This window comes from Cupressus sempervirens, chromosome 9 (assembly GCF_028749045.1).
Source record: "Cupressus sempervirens isolate cs-2001-9-10 chromosome 9, ASM2874904v1, whole genome shotgun sequence".
In the NCBI taxonomy this organism is placed as follows: Eukaryota; Viridiplantae; Streptophyta; class Pinopsida; order Cupressales; family Cupressaceae; genus Cupressus; species Cupressus sempervirens.
Genome location: NC_143126.1, coordinates 675191860 through 675204765, shown reverse-complemented (window position 1 = coordinate 675204765; position 12906 = coordinate 675191860). Strand labels below are relative to the sequence as shown.

Sequence of the window (12906 nt, the reverse complement as noted above, 5' to 3'; positions counted from 1 at the left end):
TGATTATCGAGTTAAGAGGGAGTGTTAATTCTATATAACTCTGATAAACATAACTGTTTTGAACTGCAGATCGTACAGATCTAGCAAAGCATGAAGATCCTTTAGAAAGGATTGGCCTCTTAAATACCTTATAGTATTAACCTAATCGGTGTCCTTCTTGGAGCATTTAATAATGTTCTAAATTTGATAGTTATAGTTAGTATATTTATTAACTAATTTGTTTATCCTTGAGATGATGATCTAGGAAATATACTTGTTGGTTTATTTGTAGGGCTGACCTGGAAAGAGTCATGTCCTTTCTAAGGACATGCCGCTTGGCTGCCATGTGGATAAAGGACACATGAATACAACAAGTCTGCTCCTTTAGCATTCCCTGCCTCATATGACTTTTAGCAGAATTAAATATATTATTGCAGAACTATACATAAAGAAAGGATACTGAATATACTGTCTGGTATTGATAAAGACCATCTTCAGAAAAGTATAAAGGCATTATATCAGTTTTGATTGTTCAGAATTTGTAGAATCTTTACATGTACTAGTGTCCAACTTATGTGCAAGCGCGTATAATGAGACCACAAGCTCTTATAGTGACTAGATTTTATTTATGTATTCTTATATATGCTCGTGAGGAATATCTTGTTATCTGCATACTATTTTGATTCACCTTAATTGAAATGTTGTATTCTTTGTTTTATGCCCTTGTATTTTATCCCTTTTAAATTTTTTTACTATGAGAATTTAATTGTATTAGAAATCAATGGTGTGGCAGGTTATCTGTTGGTTGGTTGACTGAAAATAGTTTCCATTTTTTGCTTCTTTAAATACTCAGGACGGTCATTCAGTAACACATTTTTTAGGCATACTCTCATGTGCTACTGTTCCTTTTATTGATAATATAAAGCTAATTGTATGATCCCATATTATTGGTGCAAAGTGACGTAACACTTATATTTGGAGTGTTGCAAAGTCTTCTTCATATGCTGAAGTTCTTTGTTCTCTAAATAGTTAAACTACTTATTCAACTTTGCTATCATGTTCCATGGAGGAGGAATTTACTGCAATATTTTTTTTCATTTGATCGCTTCTTGTCATACTTAACTATTTAATAGCATTATCGCATTGGTGTATTTTCCATCGAAAGAAAGCAAGGCAAGTTGTCGAAACATGGGATAAACAATTCCATTGTGCTCCCAGAGAGCAGCGTGTTCCATTTTTGTATCTTGCCAATGACATCTTGCAAAACAGTAGGCGAAAAGGTTCAGAATTTGTGGGTGAGTTTTGGAAGGTTCTTCCTGGTGCTCTAAGGGATGTTTTTGATAAGGGAGATGAACATGGAAGAAATGCAGCGATGCGATTGGTATGCTGTACTGTTTTTTAAATAAAAATATCAAAATTGGACATGTTGAAATCTACTTAATTGAACAGTTCCAACTTCCTCAAAGTCATGCTTGTTTTTCCTGTTAATATTGTAATATATGCAATACTGTAAATGTTGATTCAATTAAATTTCCTAATTTGTTGCAGTTTATATTATATAATATATATGGATTGCTCTAAATGTCGTTTCATTTAAATTTCCTAATTAAATGAACTGGTATTTGCATGTTATCTCTTACCATTATACCATATTTCAGTATATGCATTTGTGACCCTCAATGCTCATTTTTGATTTCAGCCTTTCTTTTTCAGTGAATAATTGGTTCTTGTACAGCATGTTTTGTGAGTGAGTGTTTTTCTTTGTTCTACTAGTTGTCGGTCTGACATTTTTTCTAGTAGTTGTCATAGAGACATTCTTCTAAGAAGACTAGTGAAGTTTGTTGTGGAAGTGATTGATAAATGCCCCCTTAAGATATTTTTCGTTTACATAATTATTTTAAAAAAATATTTTGCCTATGGGTATAACTGGCAGCCTAAAAAGTGAGATTTTCGTTTAATGCATTTTTTATGATGTTATGTTGTGAATATGACCTGATTACTACCCAGCTTTTTTGATGATAAGTAGTAATGGCACATGGTGAAACCAAAAGTGATGATGAATATCTCCTTCAAGACAAGGGAATCAGACTGATTGGCAGTAATGTGGCGGTGAGTGTGTGATGCTTCTTAAATTGTCAACTCAGAGATCATTGAAACTTAAGCCAAGGCATTTACTATATACCAGTGTTACGGGACTCGGACTCGCCTCTGACTCGGAAAGTCAAAATCCGACTCGGACTCGAACTCGGCGACCGGACTCGGTCAGGACTCGGCAAGGACTCGGAAAATCATACAAGTATAATAACGAACTTTTGAAGGAAAAAATTGAATAACATAAGATAAAGTTGAAGATTTAAGATTTAAGATTCAATCCTTAATAGATTCTTGACACGCCACATCATTTTCAGAATTCATATACATTGTAAAAAACATCTTCCGGACATCTCTATCTTTTAAAAAAAAACAAAAAAATTAAAAAATTCAAATTTTTAAAAAAAATAAAAAAAAAAAAAAAAAATCAGAGTCCTGGGCTCTGGACTCGCCCAGGACTCGGCGAGTCCACGTGGACTCTGCCGAGTCCGAGTCCAGAGGCAGATTGCCTCGGAAACATGGACTTTGCCTCGGACTCGCAGAGTCCTGGCATGACTCGGCGAGTCCCGTAACACTGCTATATACACCCTTCAGCAAAAGAGATTTATGTATTGGCCTATCTTGAAAGTAATGAAGTGAAGAATATACTTCTACATTAATGGGCTACTAATCTTTCCTCCACACAAACAAAGGGCCCATCCTTGCTGCATTTGAAGGAGATCACTATGCCCTTTACAATCCATAAGTAAAAATGGGCTAAAACAAAATGAAGAATGATTATTATCTCAAACTAGTATAGCCTTATACTGTCACCATCTTCACAATACAATTTCCTTTCTCTTTTATAGAGAGGCTATCCAAAAAAATTGTACAAATTGCAAGAAAATAAAAGAATCTTACTATATTAGTTGTCAACAAATCCAGATCATTCTATATAATCCCACCAATAAGTTGGTTGAATAAACTTAATTAATCTAGATGTATCCATTCCGACTTATTCAGGAAATTCTAATTCTATCAAATCTAAGAAAATTATTAGGAGATATTTAAGCCTCATGATTGCTTCCTTATTCTAGTTTATTCCTGCAAAGTGTGTTTCCAGAAATGATACAACACTTATTAAGTTTAGAATTAATTTCTTCAAGTAATTGCATAATGTTGTTTTTGCAATAACTAAAGCATCCTTTAATGATTAACATTTTTCCAAATTAGACATAGAAAGATTATCATACTAGCATAGATCTTGGGTTAAGATCAGAAATAGCAATATCGAATATACTTGCAAACCTATAAAGACAAATCAGAAATATTAGTTTATCACTGTGAGTAATATTGATATATTTGCATTATTACAAAGTAATTGGGAAAATATTTGCTGGTTATTAACAGTGATTAATAGATCAATATATACAAATGAATAAACGATGTTTCCTTAGGAAATGATCGTAAAGATTATAAACATTCTATTCTAGCTAGTAGTTAACTAACAACTAACTAAATATTAGAAACATTCAAATATTAGAAACATTCTAATAGTTATAGTAGATTACAAATAGATAACCATTAATTAATAATAGAGAATAATAGAAACAATCTACTATTGTAATACCCTATCTTAATGGTTAACCTATCCAGTACAGCAAGCTGTCCTCTGAATTTGACAAACTTATCTGGACCAAGAGGCTTGGTGAGAATGTCTAGAGTCTGATCTGTTGTAGGAACATATTGCAAGTCTATTGTCTCGTCTTAAACCAGTTGTCGAATGTAGTGATAGCGAACATCCACATTCTTGGTTTGTTCATGGAAGATTGGATTCTGTGCTAACTTGATAACACCTTCATTATCAACAAACAAAGTGGTCGGTCTTGTTAGTGCCATCTGCATATCCCTAAGCATTCAAGGAAGCCAAATAGCTTCACAACCTACCTTAACCGTCCCTTTGTATTTAGCCTCTGTAGAGGAGAGAGAAATTGCCTGCTTCTTACTGGTTCATGTGATGGCATTGAATCCCAAACTGAACACATCCAGAAGTTGACTTTTTATCATCAATCTGTGAACCCAGTGAGTCTAGGATTATAACTCCAAGAGTAAAGAAATCCATAATTTGTAGTGCCTTTCATGTAATGAAGCACACGCTTTGTTGCCATCCAATGATCGGCCTTAGGAGCTGTCATAAAATGTGAGATATAGATAAGTAGGAGGTAGTTTCCACAGCAAGTCAAATTGTGATATTGCTATCATGATTTAACTGTGTGATTTTTGAGTCAAACTCATTGACCCATGTTTCATGAGTAGTGATTCAACGTGAATCCATCTCTCATGAGAATAAATGGAACACTTAGCACTCATTGGAGAGATGGATTCATGTTGAATCACTACTCATGAAACATGGGTCAATGAGTTTGACTAAAAAATCACACAGTTAAATCTTGATAGCAATATCACAATGTGAGATATAGCTGATTGCGAAGTTGATATTAGGTCTAGTGGCAGAGAGGTAGATGAGGCTGCCTACTAGTGAGCATCACCTAGATCCAATGAGTGCTAAGTGTTCCATTTATTCTCATGAGAGATGGATTCATGTTGAATCACTACTCATGAAACATGGGTCAATGAGTTTGACTCAAAAATCAAATAGTTAAATCCTAATAGCAATATCAAAATGTGAGATATAGCTGATTGCGAAGCTGATATCAGGTCTAGTAGCAGAGAGGTAGATGAGGCTATCTACTAGTTGCCTGTAGGAGGAGAATCAGACTTGGCTGATAACTTCAAACCTTTCTCTGTGGCTGTGCATGGATGCTTGCAATCTTGCATACGAAATTTGTCTAATAGAGCCCTAACAGATTTGGACTGAGAAATGAATAAATCAGAAGACTGCTGCCAAACCTCAACACCTAGGCAATAATGCATGAGCTCGAGATTAGTCATATCAAAAGATTGGCATAAACTTTGTTTGATTCCTTGAATCAAAGATGCCAAATTGCCAGTGATGATCAAATAATCCACATAAATGACGAGAAGGATGATGTGACTGTCAATAGTCTTGATGTACAAATTTGAGTCTAAAGAACTCTAGAAGCCTTGATAATTGAGGTGCTTATCAATTTTCATGTACCATGTCCTAGGGGCCTGCTTCAAGGTATAGAGAGCTTTCATTAACCGGAGAACTTGATGTTCTTTACCAACAACCTTGAAACTAGGTAGTTGCATCATGTAGATCTCTTCTTGTAGGTTACCATTCAGGACATCACTCATGATGTTCATTTGATGGATCTTCCAGCCAGTCTGAGCTACCGTGGCATGGACTAATCTGATAGTTCCCATCTTTGTTGTAGGAGCAAAGGTATCCTCATAATCAGTGCCCTGTTGTTGAATAAAGGCCCTCGGCAACTAGACGAGCTTTGTACTTATCTAAAGTACCATCTGACTTGTATTTTATTTTGTAAACTCAAAACTTCTTCAAAACATGTCAGTGTTCGAGCATGGATCTAGCCATCTCGCTGATTGTTCTGGATTGACGTTTAACTATGCTATTTTGCTATGGTGTATGGGGTGTGTTTAATTGGTGCTTGATGCCATGAATATCACATAAGCTAGAGAATTCAGTAGATCAATATCTCTCCCATTATCCATCCTAAGATCAATAATAGATTTCCCAAACTCTTTTTCAACTAGAGGTTTAAACTTCTGGAATATTGTAAACGCATTTGATTTTCTTTTAAGAAAATATATGCACATCTTTCTATTGAAATCATCAAAAAACAACAAAAAATACTTGGACCCAAGAACAAAAGGACTAGCCACAGGGCCGCAGATATTGGCATGAACAAGCTAAAGTGCATGAGAAGCGCACCATGAATCGCCAACAGGAAAAGGTATGAGATGTTGCCTCCCAAACAGACATGCATTGCAAACTCCAAGCTGTCTCTAAATCTCTGACAAACTGAGGAAAAGCTCTTCCTGAGCAAGTGGAGAGAGATAATGCACATTTAAGTACCCATATTGTTGAGGCCAAAGTGAGCTAACAAAAGACCACCGACCAGCCATAGCTAGGTCCTGAGAATCACCAAAATCAACAAGTTTGAAAAGACCATGATCCCAAGGTCAACTACAACAACAGACTGAGTATCCCTATTACTGATGGTGCACTGATGTGAACTAAAGGTGATATCCATCTGTAGAAAGTGTCGCAACATCTGATTGACTAAGAGTAGATTGAGTTCCATCCTTGGAACATAGTACACATTGATGAAATGAGATTCCTCTCTCCAGATTGACTCTGAATGTTGCATTTTCCGACAACAGTGTACTCTTCCCCTCCACGAAAAATAACTGAATCTGAGAATGACTGGTAATCAATAAACCAATCTCTACGGTGGGTGAAATGAGGAGAGGCACTTGAATCAGTGTACTAGGCAAACAACTTCACATGATCTATAGATCTTTTAGCCACAAAGGCATAAATGTAGATTTTGTTTGTTCATGTGCTCTGCATTGTTTGCTTTGGGCTGCGAACCAAATTGTTTAGCTTGGGCAGCTAAATGTGTTCGACATTCAATCTTCACGTGAACATATTTGTGGCAGTAGTTGCATCGAAAGTTCTTTTTCATGGACCCTTTTGGTGCTGGAGTAGAGGACTTCTGTTGAGAAGATTGCTATGAATGAGACTCGCCTTTATCCTTTTGAAAGGATTTAGCAACAAAGGCTTGCTTTGCGGAGGTGGAGTTGGAAATGTTGTTTCCACTGATCTTGCTGAAGCCGAAGTGTGCGAAGAGGTGTGAACTTCAGATCAACACTAGTAGAAGTGATGTTGAGAGTCTCAATAAAACGCTTGTAGGACTTGGGTAAATTTTTGAGGGTTTATATGACAATTTCCTCTTCCTCCATCTTGCGTCCAGTGGCAAGCAACTGATCATGGATATTCCCAATCTTTTTTATTCTTATCCTGGTGTTCTTGGAACTATTACCGCTCATCCATGACAATAGAAAACAAAGATTTCTTGAGAAAGTGGGCCCTTCTTTTGTTTGAAGTCTCATGAAGTCTTTTGAGATGCTCCCATATTTCGGCAACTATACTTTTGGATGGAATCTGACGGAGCTGATCATCAGCTACTAATAATTTGAGAAGCATCATTGCCTCTCGATTATTTTGATCCCATGTATCTTGATTAGTACCAGCTGCAGTCAGACGTTGTGTAACACTTAGAATAATTTGATTAGTATTCCAATATTCAAAGATTGTTAGCATTCCTTGCTTCCATGTGCCATAATTTCGACCATTGAATTTTTGATTTCCCTCGTGAAGAATATTAGTCAAAGATGCCATAGCGCGTTCTTCAGTGAAAATGTGAAATCTATGAAGGCACGCGTTGAGGCAAAAAATCAGAAGACCTAGAAAAAATGAAGAGGTACCCATAAGAGAGCTTGAATAACCTAGAAAGAATATGTTGTCGGATTCTAGATCTCTTGGCTCAAAAATCTAGGCACAAAAATCAAGGACCCAGAGAAAATGAATGACTACTCAGTTGAGCTCTCAAAAAACTCATCAAGAATCTGTAAATTTCTTTTGAGAAAATTAGAGAAAAATGGTAGAATTTGCAAGAAAAATTTTAGTTGTTGGGCGTGGATTAACAATAGAGGTTGGTAAATAAACCGAAAGGCTTGTAATAGACCAAAAAATGACCATGAAGAGGGTCAGAAGTTGGAACAAAACAGCCATGTTTTTTAGAAAATGCGTTTAGTAGACATGTGCCCAAAAAAATTTAAATTACAGAAAGTGGGCCATCAATGAAGAGAACGGCGCCTAGAAAAAACCCTATTTGGTGTTTTCAAATCATAGCCCCCAAAAGGGTGCATGGAAAAAAATTTCTTTTTCAAAAAATGAGGAAAAATTTGATTCAAATTATTTCAAAAAAACAAAAGATTTTTTGAGTATTTGCTTTGATACCATATTGTAAAGTAATTGGTAAAACACAATGTCTTGGACGCGATATATTTTCAGCCGTCCTTGTCTGGAAACATCTTGGAAACTTAGGGACACCTTGGGGACTTTGACTTCTAGAACAATTTAGACCATGACTCTCAATGTAACACAAATTTGGCATATGAATTTTGCTGATTCTCATATCTTCTTTGACTTTGACTTATAGAACAAATTAGACTATGACTCTCAATGTAACACAAATTTGGCATATTAACTGTGCTGATTTTCATATTTTAAGGTTCTATTATGTATAAGTACATGCTTTGTCCATGTTTTCAGTAAATATTTTAAATCTCTCTCTCTATATATTTTAATTTATCCTTTTGTTATTTAGTCATCCCCATTTGCCATACTCCTTGTCCCCAAAATTGACAGTTTTTTTTTGTCGTTCGTAAAACTCATCCTGCTGTCCTTGTCTCGAAAGCCTCTGACTCGAAAAGTCAAAATTGGTGTCATGTCCCCTTTTCAAATAATTAAAAAAAAAAAAACTTTGCTAAGGCAGGCAGGCTCCAAAAAGGTGAAGTTTCGGAAAAAGGGGCTAATCTTTGGAAACCAATGGACTAATAAATAAAAATTATTATTAAATTATATTTTATTAACCCCTCTTGGACGTGAGTTAGGGTTATGCCCTCTTTTAAGGGGTTTGGAGGCATTTTGGGCTCATTCCAGAACTTGATTTTTGCTCATTTTTTGTTATTCTTCAGAGGCTGCCAAACCTGTGGAGAAGGAGACCCAAGAACGGGAGTTTGCAGGTTTCCAAGGAGACCCAAGAACGGGAGTTTGCAGGTTTCCAAGAAGGCTAAGAACGAGAGTTTGAAGCCATTCCATGTGCATGCTCATACAGAGTTTGCCTTTGTGCTGAACAGTGCAGATTTGTGGGTTTTTGGGTGTGTTTTTTTGTATGAGTTTGGTGTTTTCAGTTGAGTTCATATCAGTTTGGGTTGCTGCTGTATATTAGACTTTTAAATGTTAAAATAGAGCTGAATATATGTATTGGGACGTGATTAAACTTCTGAGATAGATTATTAGTATTTTTGTGGTGTTTCCGGACATATTTTGTGCTATTTCGGGAGCCCGATGAGCATAGTTTTTGTCCTACATTTTTTAGCTGTTGTGTAAAGGCTATACGGATCTGGAAATGTCAATTTGTAGGCTGTTATGCTGCTGAAATTTCTGTAAAAATGTCCATTTTCAGATTTATTAATAATTTGTAAAGTTGTGAAGCTTTTGGCACTATTTTCAGCATACTCGATTTGGGGTTTCTTGAGAAATTTGGTGGATCTTTGGGATATTAGTTGTTTGATTTTAAAGATTTGATTTGAGGCTTGAAATACCATGCAAAATCAGTAAAGGGACATTTCAATTGGACATGACTCAGACTTGGCGACCAGAGTTGACAAGGACTTGAAAAATTGAAAAACCCATGAAATTCAAAGATTTTTAAGGATTTTAAGATTTTTTCATGTATCTTTTAGTCAATTAACATCAAATACACAATAATTGAGATAAATAGAAGCTACTTAATACACATACACAATTTTGCATAGATCGCATAAGTATAAAAGCGAATTTCTGAAGGAAAAAAATTGAATAACACAATATAATATTATAAAGTAATAAACATAGTGTCGCTGCAGTGTCAAATGTCTACAATATTTATGGAAAGTTAGATGCATTGCAAATAGAAAGAATACATTCTGGAATTTTAAATACGACAATTAACGCCAATACATAGAAATTTTCAAACTTTATTTACTGGAAAATAATAGAAAATACTAGTATAGCAGGTCCTGCACAACTCTGGGCCTGTTGTACAGCAATAACTAGATGCAATAATGTCTTTAAAACCACAATTGATCCCCTCACAAGATACTAGCTGGCGGTACTCATTTAACTTCAATTATAACACTAAAAACTCTTGCTGAATACTGTTGTTCCAAACCTGGAGAATATTTTAAAGCAACTACTGGCTGCACAGCTAGGGTTTGTGTAGTTCTCTCCACCAAAGGTTCAGATCTTCTCCTGACTGTAATGATATCACTAACTTCAGCTCTGATCTGAAGATTTTAATGGATAAATCTGTTGCTTCTACTAACATCCAAGCCTGGTGCTAGAAGAGTAAATTAAGTGCTCTACTAAACTTTCAAGCCCAAGTCTGTTGTACTATATATGGATTCTACCCACACAAGTCCAATATGATGATTTATCCACTTAAAATTGATGCCTTCTTCTCTTTCCCTAAACTAGTATATGTTGTAATTCAATCCACAAGGGGCGAGATTTCGTTCACCACTTAATTTTTGCAAGAGGCTACATTCTTGAAGAGCAGATTAACTCATAGCTAGAGCTCCAAAGCAAAAAAAACATCCCTTAACCTTTTATTTAATTTAATTTTTTCACTTTATGTATGCTGCCATAAAAATATTATAAAAAAAAAAAAAAAAAAAAAATTTCAACATACAAAAAAGAAAAAAAAGAAAAAAAAAAGAGGAGAGTCTTGAGCTCAGGACTAGGCGAGTCCAGAGAGTCTCTGGACTCTGCAAGTTCATGTGGACTCTATTAGGACTCTACCGAGTCCAGGGCTAGAGGCAATTTGCCTCAGAATTGTGTACTCTGCCTCGGACTCGCAGAGTTCCGTAACTATGAGACAAATGAATAAACAATATTTCCTTAGGAAGTGACTTTAAAGAATAGAAATATTCTATTTTAGGTAATAGTTGACTAACAACTAACTAAATATTAGAAACATTCTAATATTTACAATAGATTACAAATAGATAACCATTTAATAAAAATAGACAATAATAGAAATTATCACTATTGTAATATGCATATGTAGGAAGATATTGGGCACTACCTCATTAGATTCTATTAAAATTGTAGCTATAGTCGAATTGAAGAAATTTGACATATCAAGAACAATGTTCATATATATATATGGTTTATTTATGTATATATTAAATGCCATATCGAATGAAAGATCATTATATATTCCTGTCGATATGTAATCAGGCTCCTCTCATTATAATGCTAGTAATCATGATCGAATGATTCAAATTGCTGGTTGCGGCTATTGGACATGGTCGACAGTTTAATAATTCAAAGTCCATGTAGGGACGTGACCCTACGTAGTACCATGTAGAGTCATCTCCCTCTGTGGACATGACTCTATATCCCTTATAAATGTTACTTTGAGATCGCTGAATGAGAACATCACAATTACAACCGTGCTTAGTATCTTCAGCGTCTCGTTCAGACTTATCTGCAATTAATAAACATTAAACATTCAGAGTTTATTTCTATACGGTATAGATTCAGTCAGCACTACTTAAGAATAAGCAGTTGAGTATAGATTTAAACTGCTCAAATAGTTGTATTTGAATGACATAAATCTAGATTCAATATTATTCTATCATAGTCACTCTATTAGAGATCCTATTCATTAACATGGTATCAAAGCCTAACTAATAGAGTAAAGATTATTCAGTAATTATTCAGATTTCAATATCATATATCTCTCATTCAATATTTAAATTTTAAATTACAATCATGGTTAACCATGTAAGACTGGAAGATAGACTTGAAGGTGTTTCAAATTTTTTTTCATGGAAGAATTATGATTATTTTACGGGAACTTGAATTAGAAGGCTATGTGGAAGAAGATAAAAAAATGCTTGAAAATGATCCAGACAAATCAACTTGGAAAAAACATAATAAAAAAGCCATGAAGATTATCATAGATACTGTTAAAGATAACATACTACCATCAATATCAAATTTCAAAACTGCCTACGAAATGTTCATGACTATTAAAAACACATTTGAAATCAATAACACAGGCAGATTGCTCACCTTGAAACAACAACTGCTTTATATTAAAATGAAGAATGGAGGGACTATTACGTCTTATTGCAGAATTAAAAGACCAACTTGCAACCATCGGAAATCAGGTGGATGACAAAGAACTATCTCTAATAGCCCTTAAAGGGTTACCCATGTCTTGGGAAACCTTTATTTGTGGAATGAGCTCTAGACCTGAATTGCTCAAATTCAATCAATTTAAGAATGATTGTACACAATAAGAGTCAAGACTGATTTCAAGAGGAATTAGTTTAAATCAAGAGGGAGAAATTCAAGCTCTTCAAACAAACACAAATAACAAAGGGAAGAAGGGTCAATTCAAAAGGAAAAGAGGAAAAGGAAATCAAAGATACAAGGAACGAGATTGGTCTAAAGTACAATGCTTTAAATGTGACAAATTTGGTCACATTCACAAAGTCTGCCCGAAAAGGAAGAAAATTCAAACTGCTCAAGTAGAAGTAAAGGATGAAAATTTAGCATCTTATTTAGCTCTATTGAGTGAACTAAACACAACCAAAAATACGTGGATAATAGACAGAAGAATATCTCGACATATAAGTGGATTCAAAGACAAATTCAAAACTCTTGAAGGTTGCTCTATTGAAGAAGTAACAATAGGGGATAACTCTACATATCCTATAAAGGGAATTGGAACATGTTGAATACAGCTGAAAATAGGAGTCACTCTTCAGTTTAAGAATGTATTATTTGTACCTGACATCAAAAGAAATCTGGTTTCAATCTCTGGCCTTGCAGATCAAGGGTATCGTATCACATTTCAAGAAGATAAAGTTTTATCCTGGCCTAAGAACTCCAATATTAAGAACGCAATCATCATTGGTTTTAGAGATGGAAGCTTATGCAAACTTTGTAACCATTGAAACTTAACCTTGAACCATGAAGTTTCAAAATCAAATGAAATCTGGCACAAGAGAGTTGGCCATTGCCATTTTCGTGCTCTGCCATCTATAGAAAAGATTGTAACAGGC

At 35.0% G+C, this 12906-nt stretch overlaps 1 protein-coding gene across 16 annotated transcripts in view; it reads left to right on the top strand.

Annotated features, from left to right (window-relative positions):
• LOC149540536 (uncharacterized) overlaps positions 1-12906 on the top strand; it is a 205459-nt gene that overhangs the window by 47324 nt on the left and 145229 nt on the right. For all 16 annotated transcript variants that reach the window (XM_089801624.1, XM_089801618.1, XM_089801623.1 and 13 more), the window contains one exon: positions 1113-1360. In XM_089801624.1, the coding sequence (XP_089657750.1) occupies positions 1113-1360 (248 nt within the window). The remainder of the gene's footprint in view (positions 1-1112; positions 1361-12906) is intronic.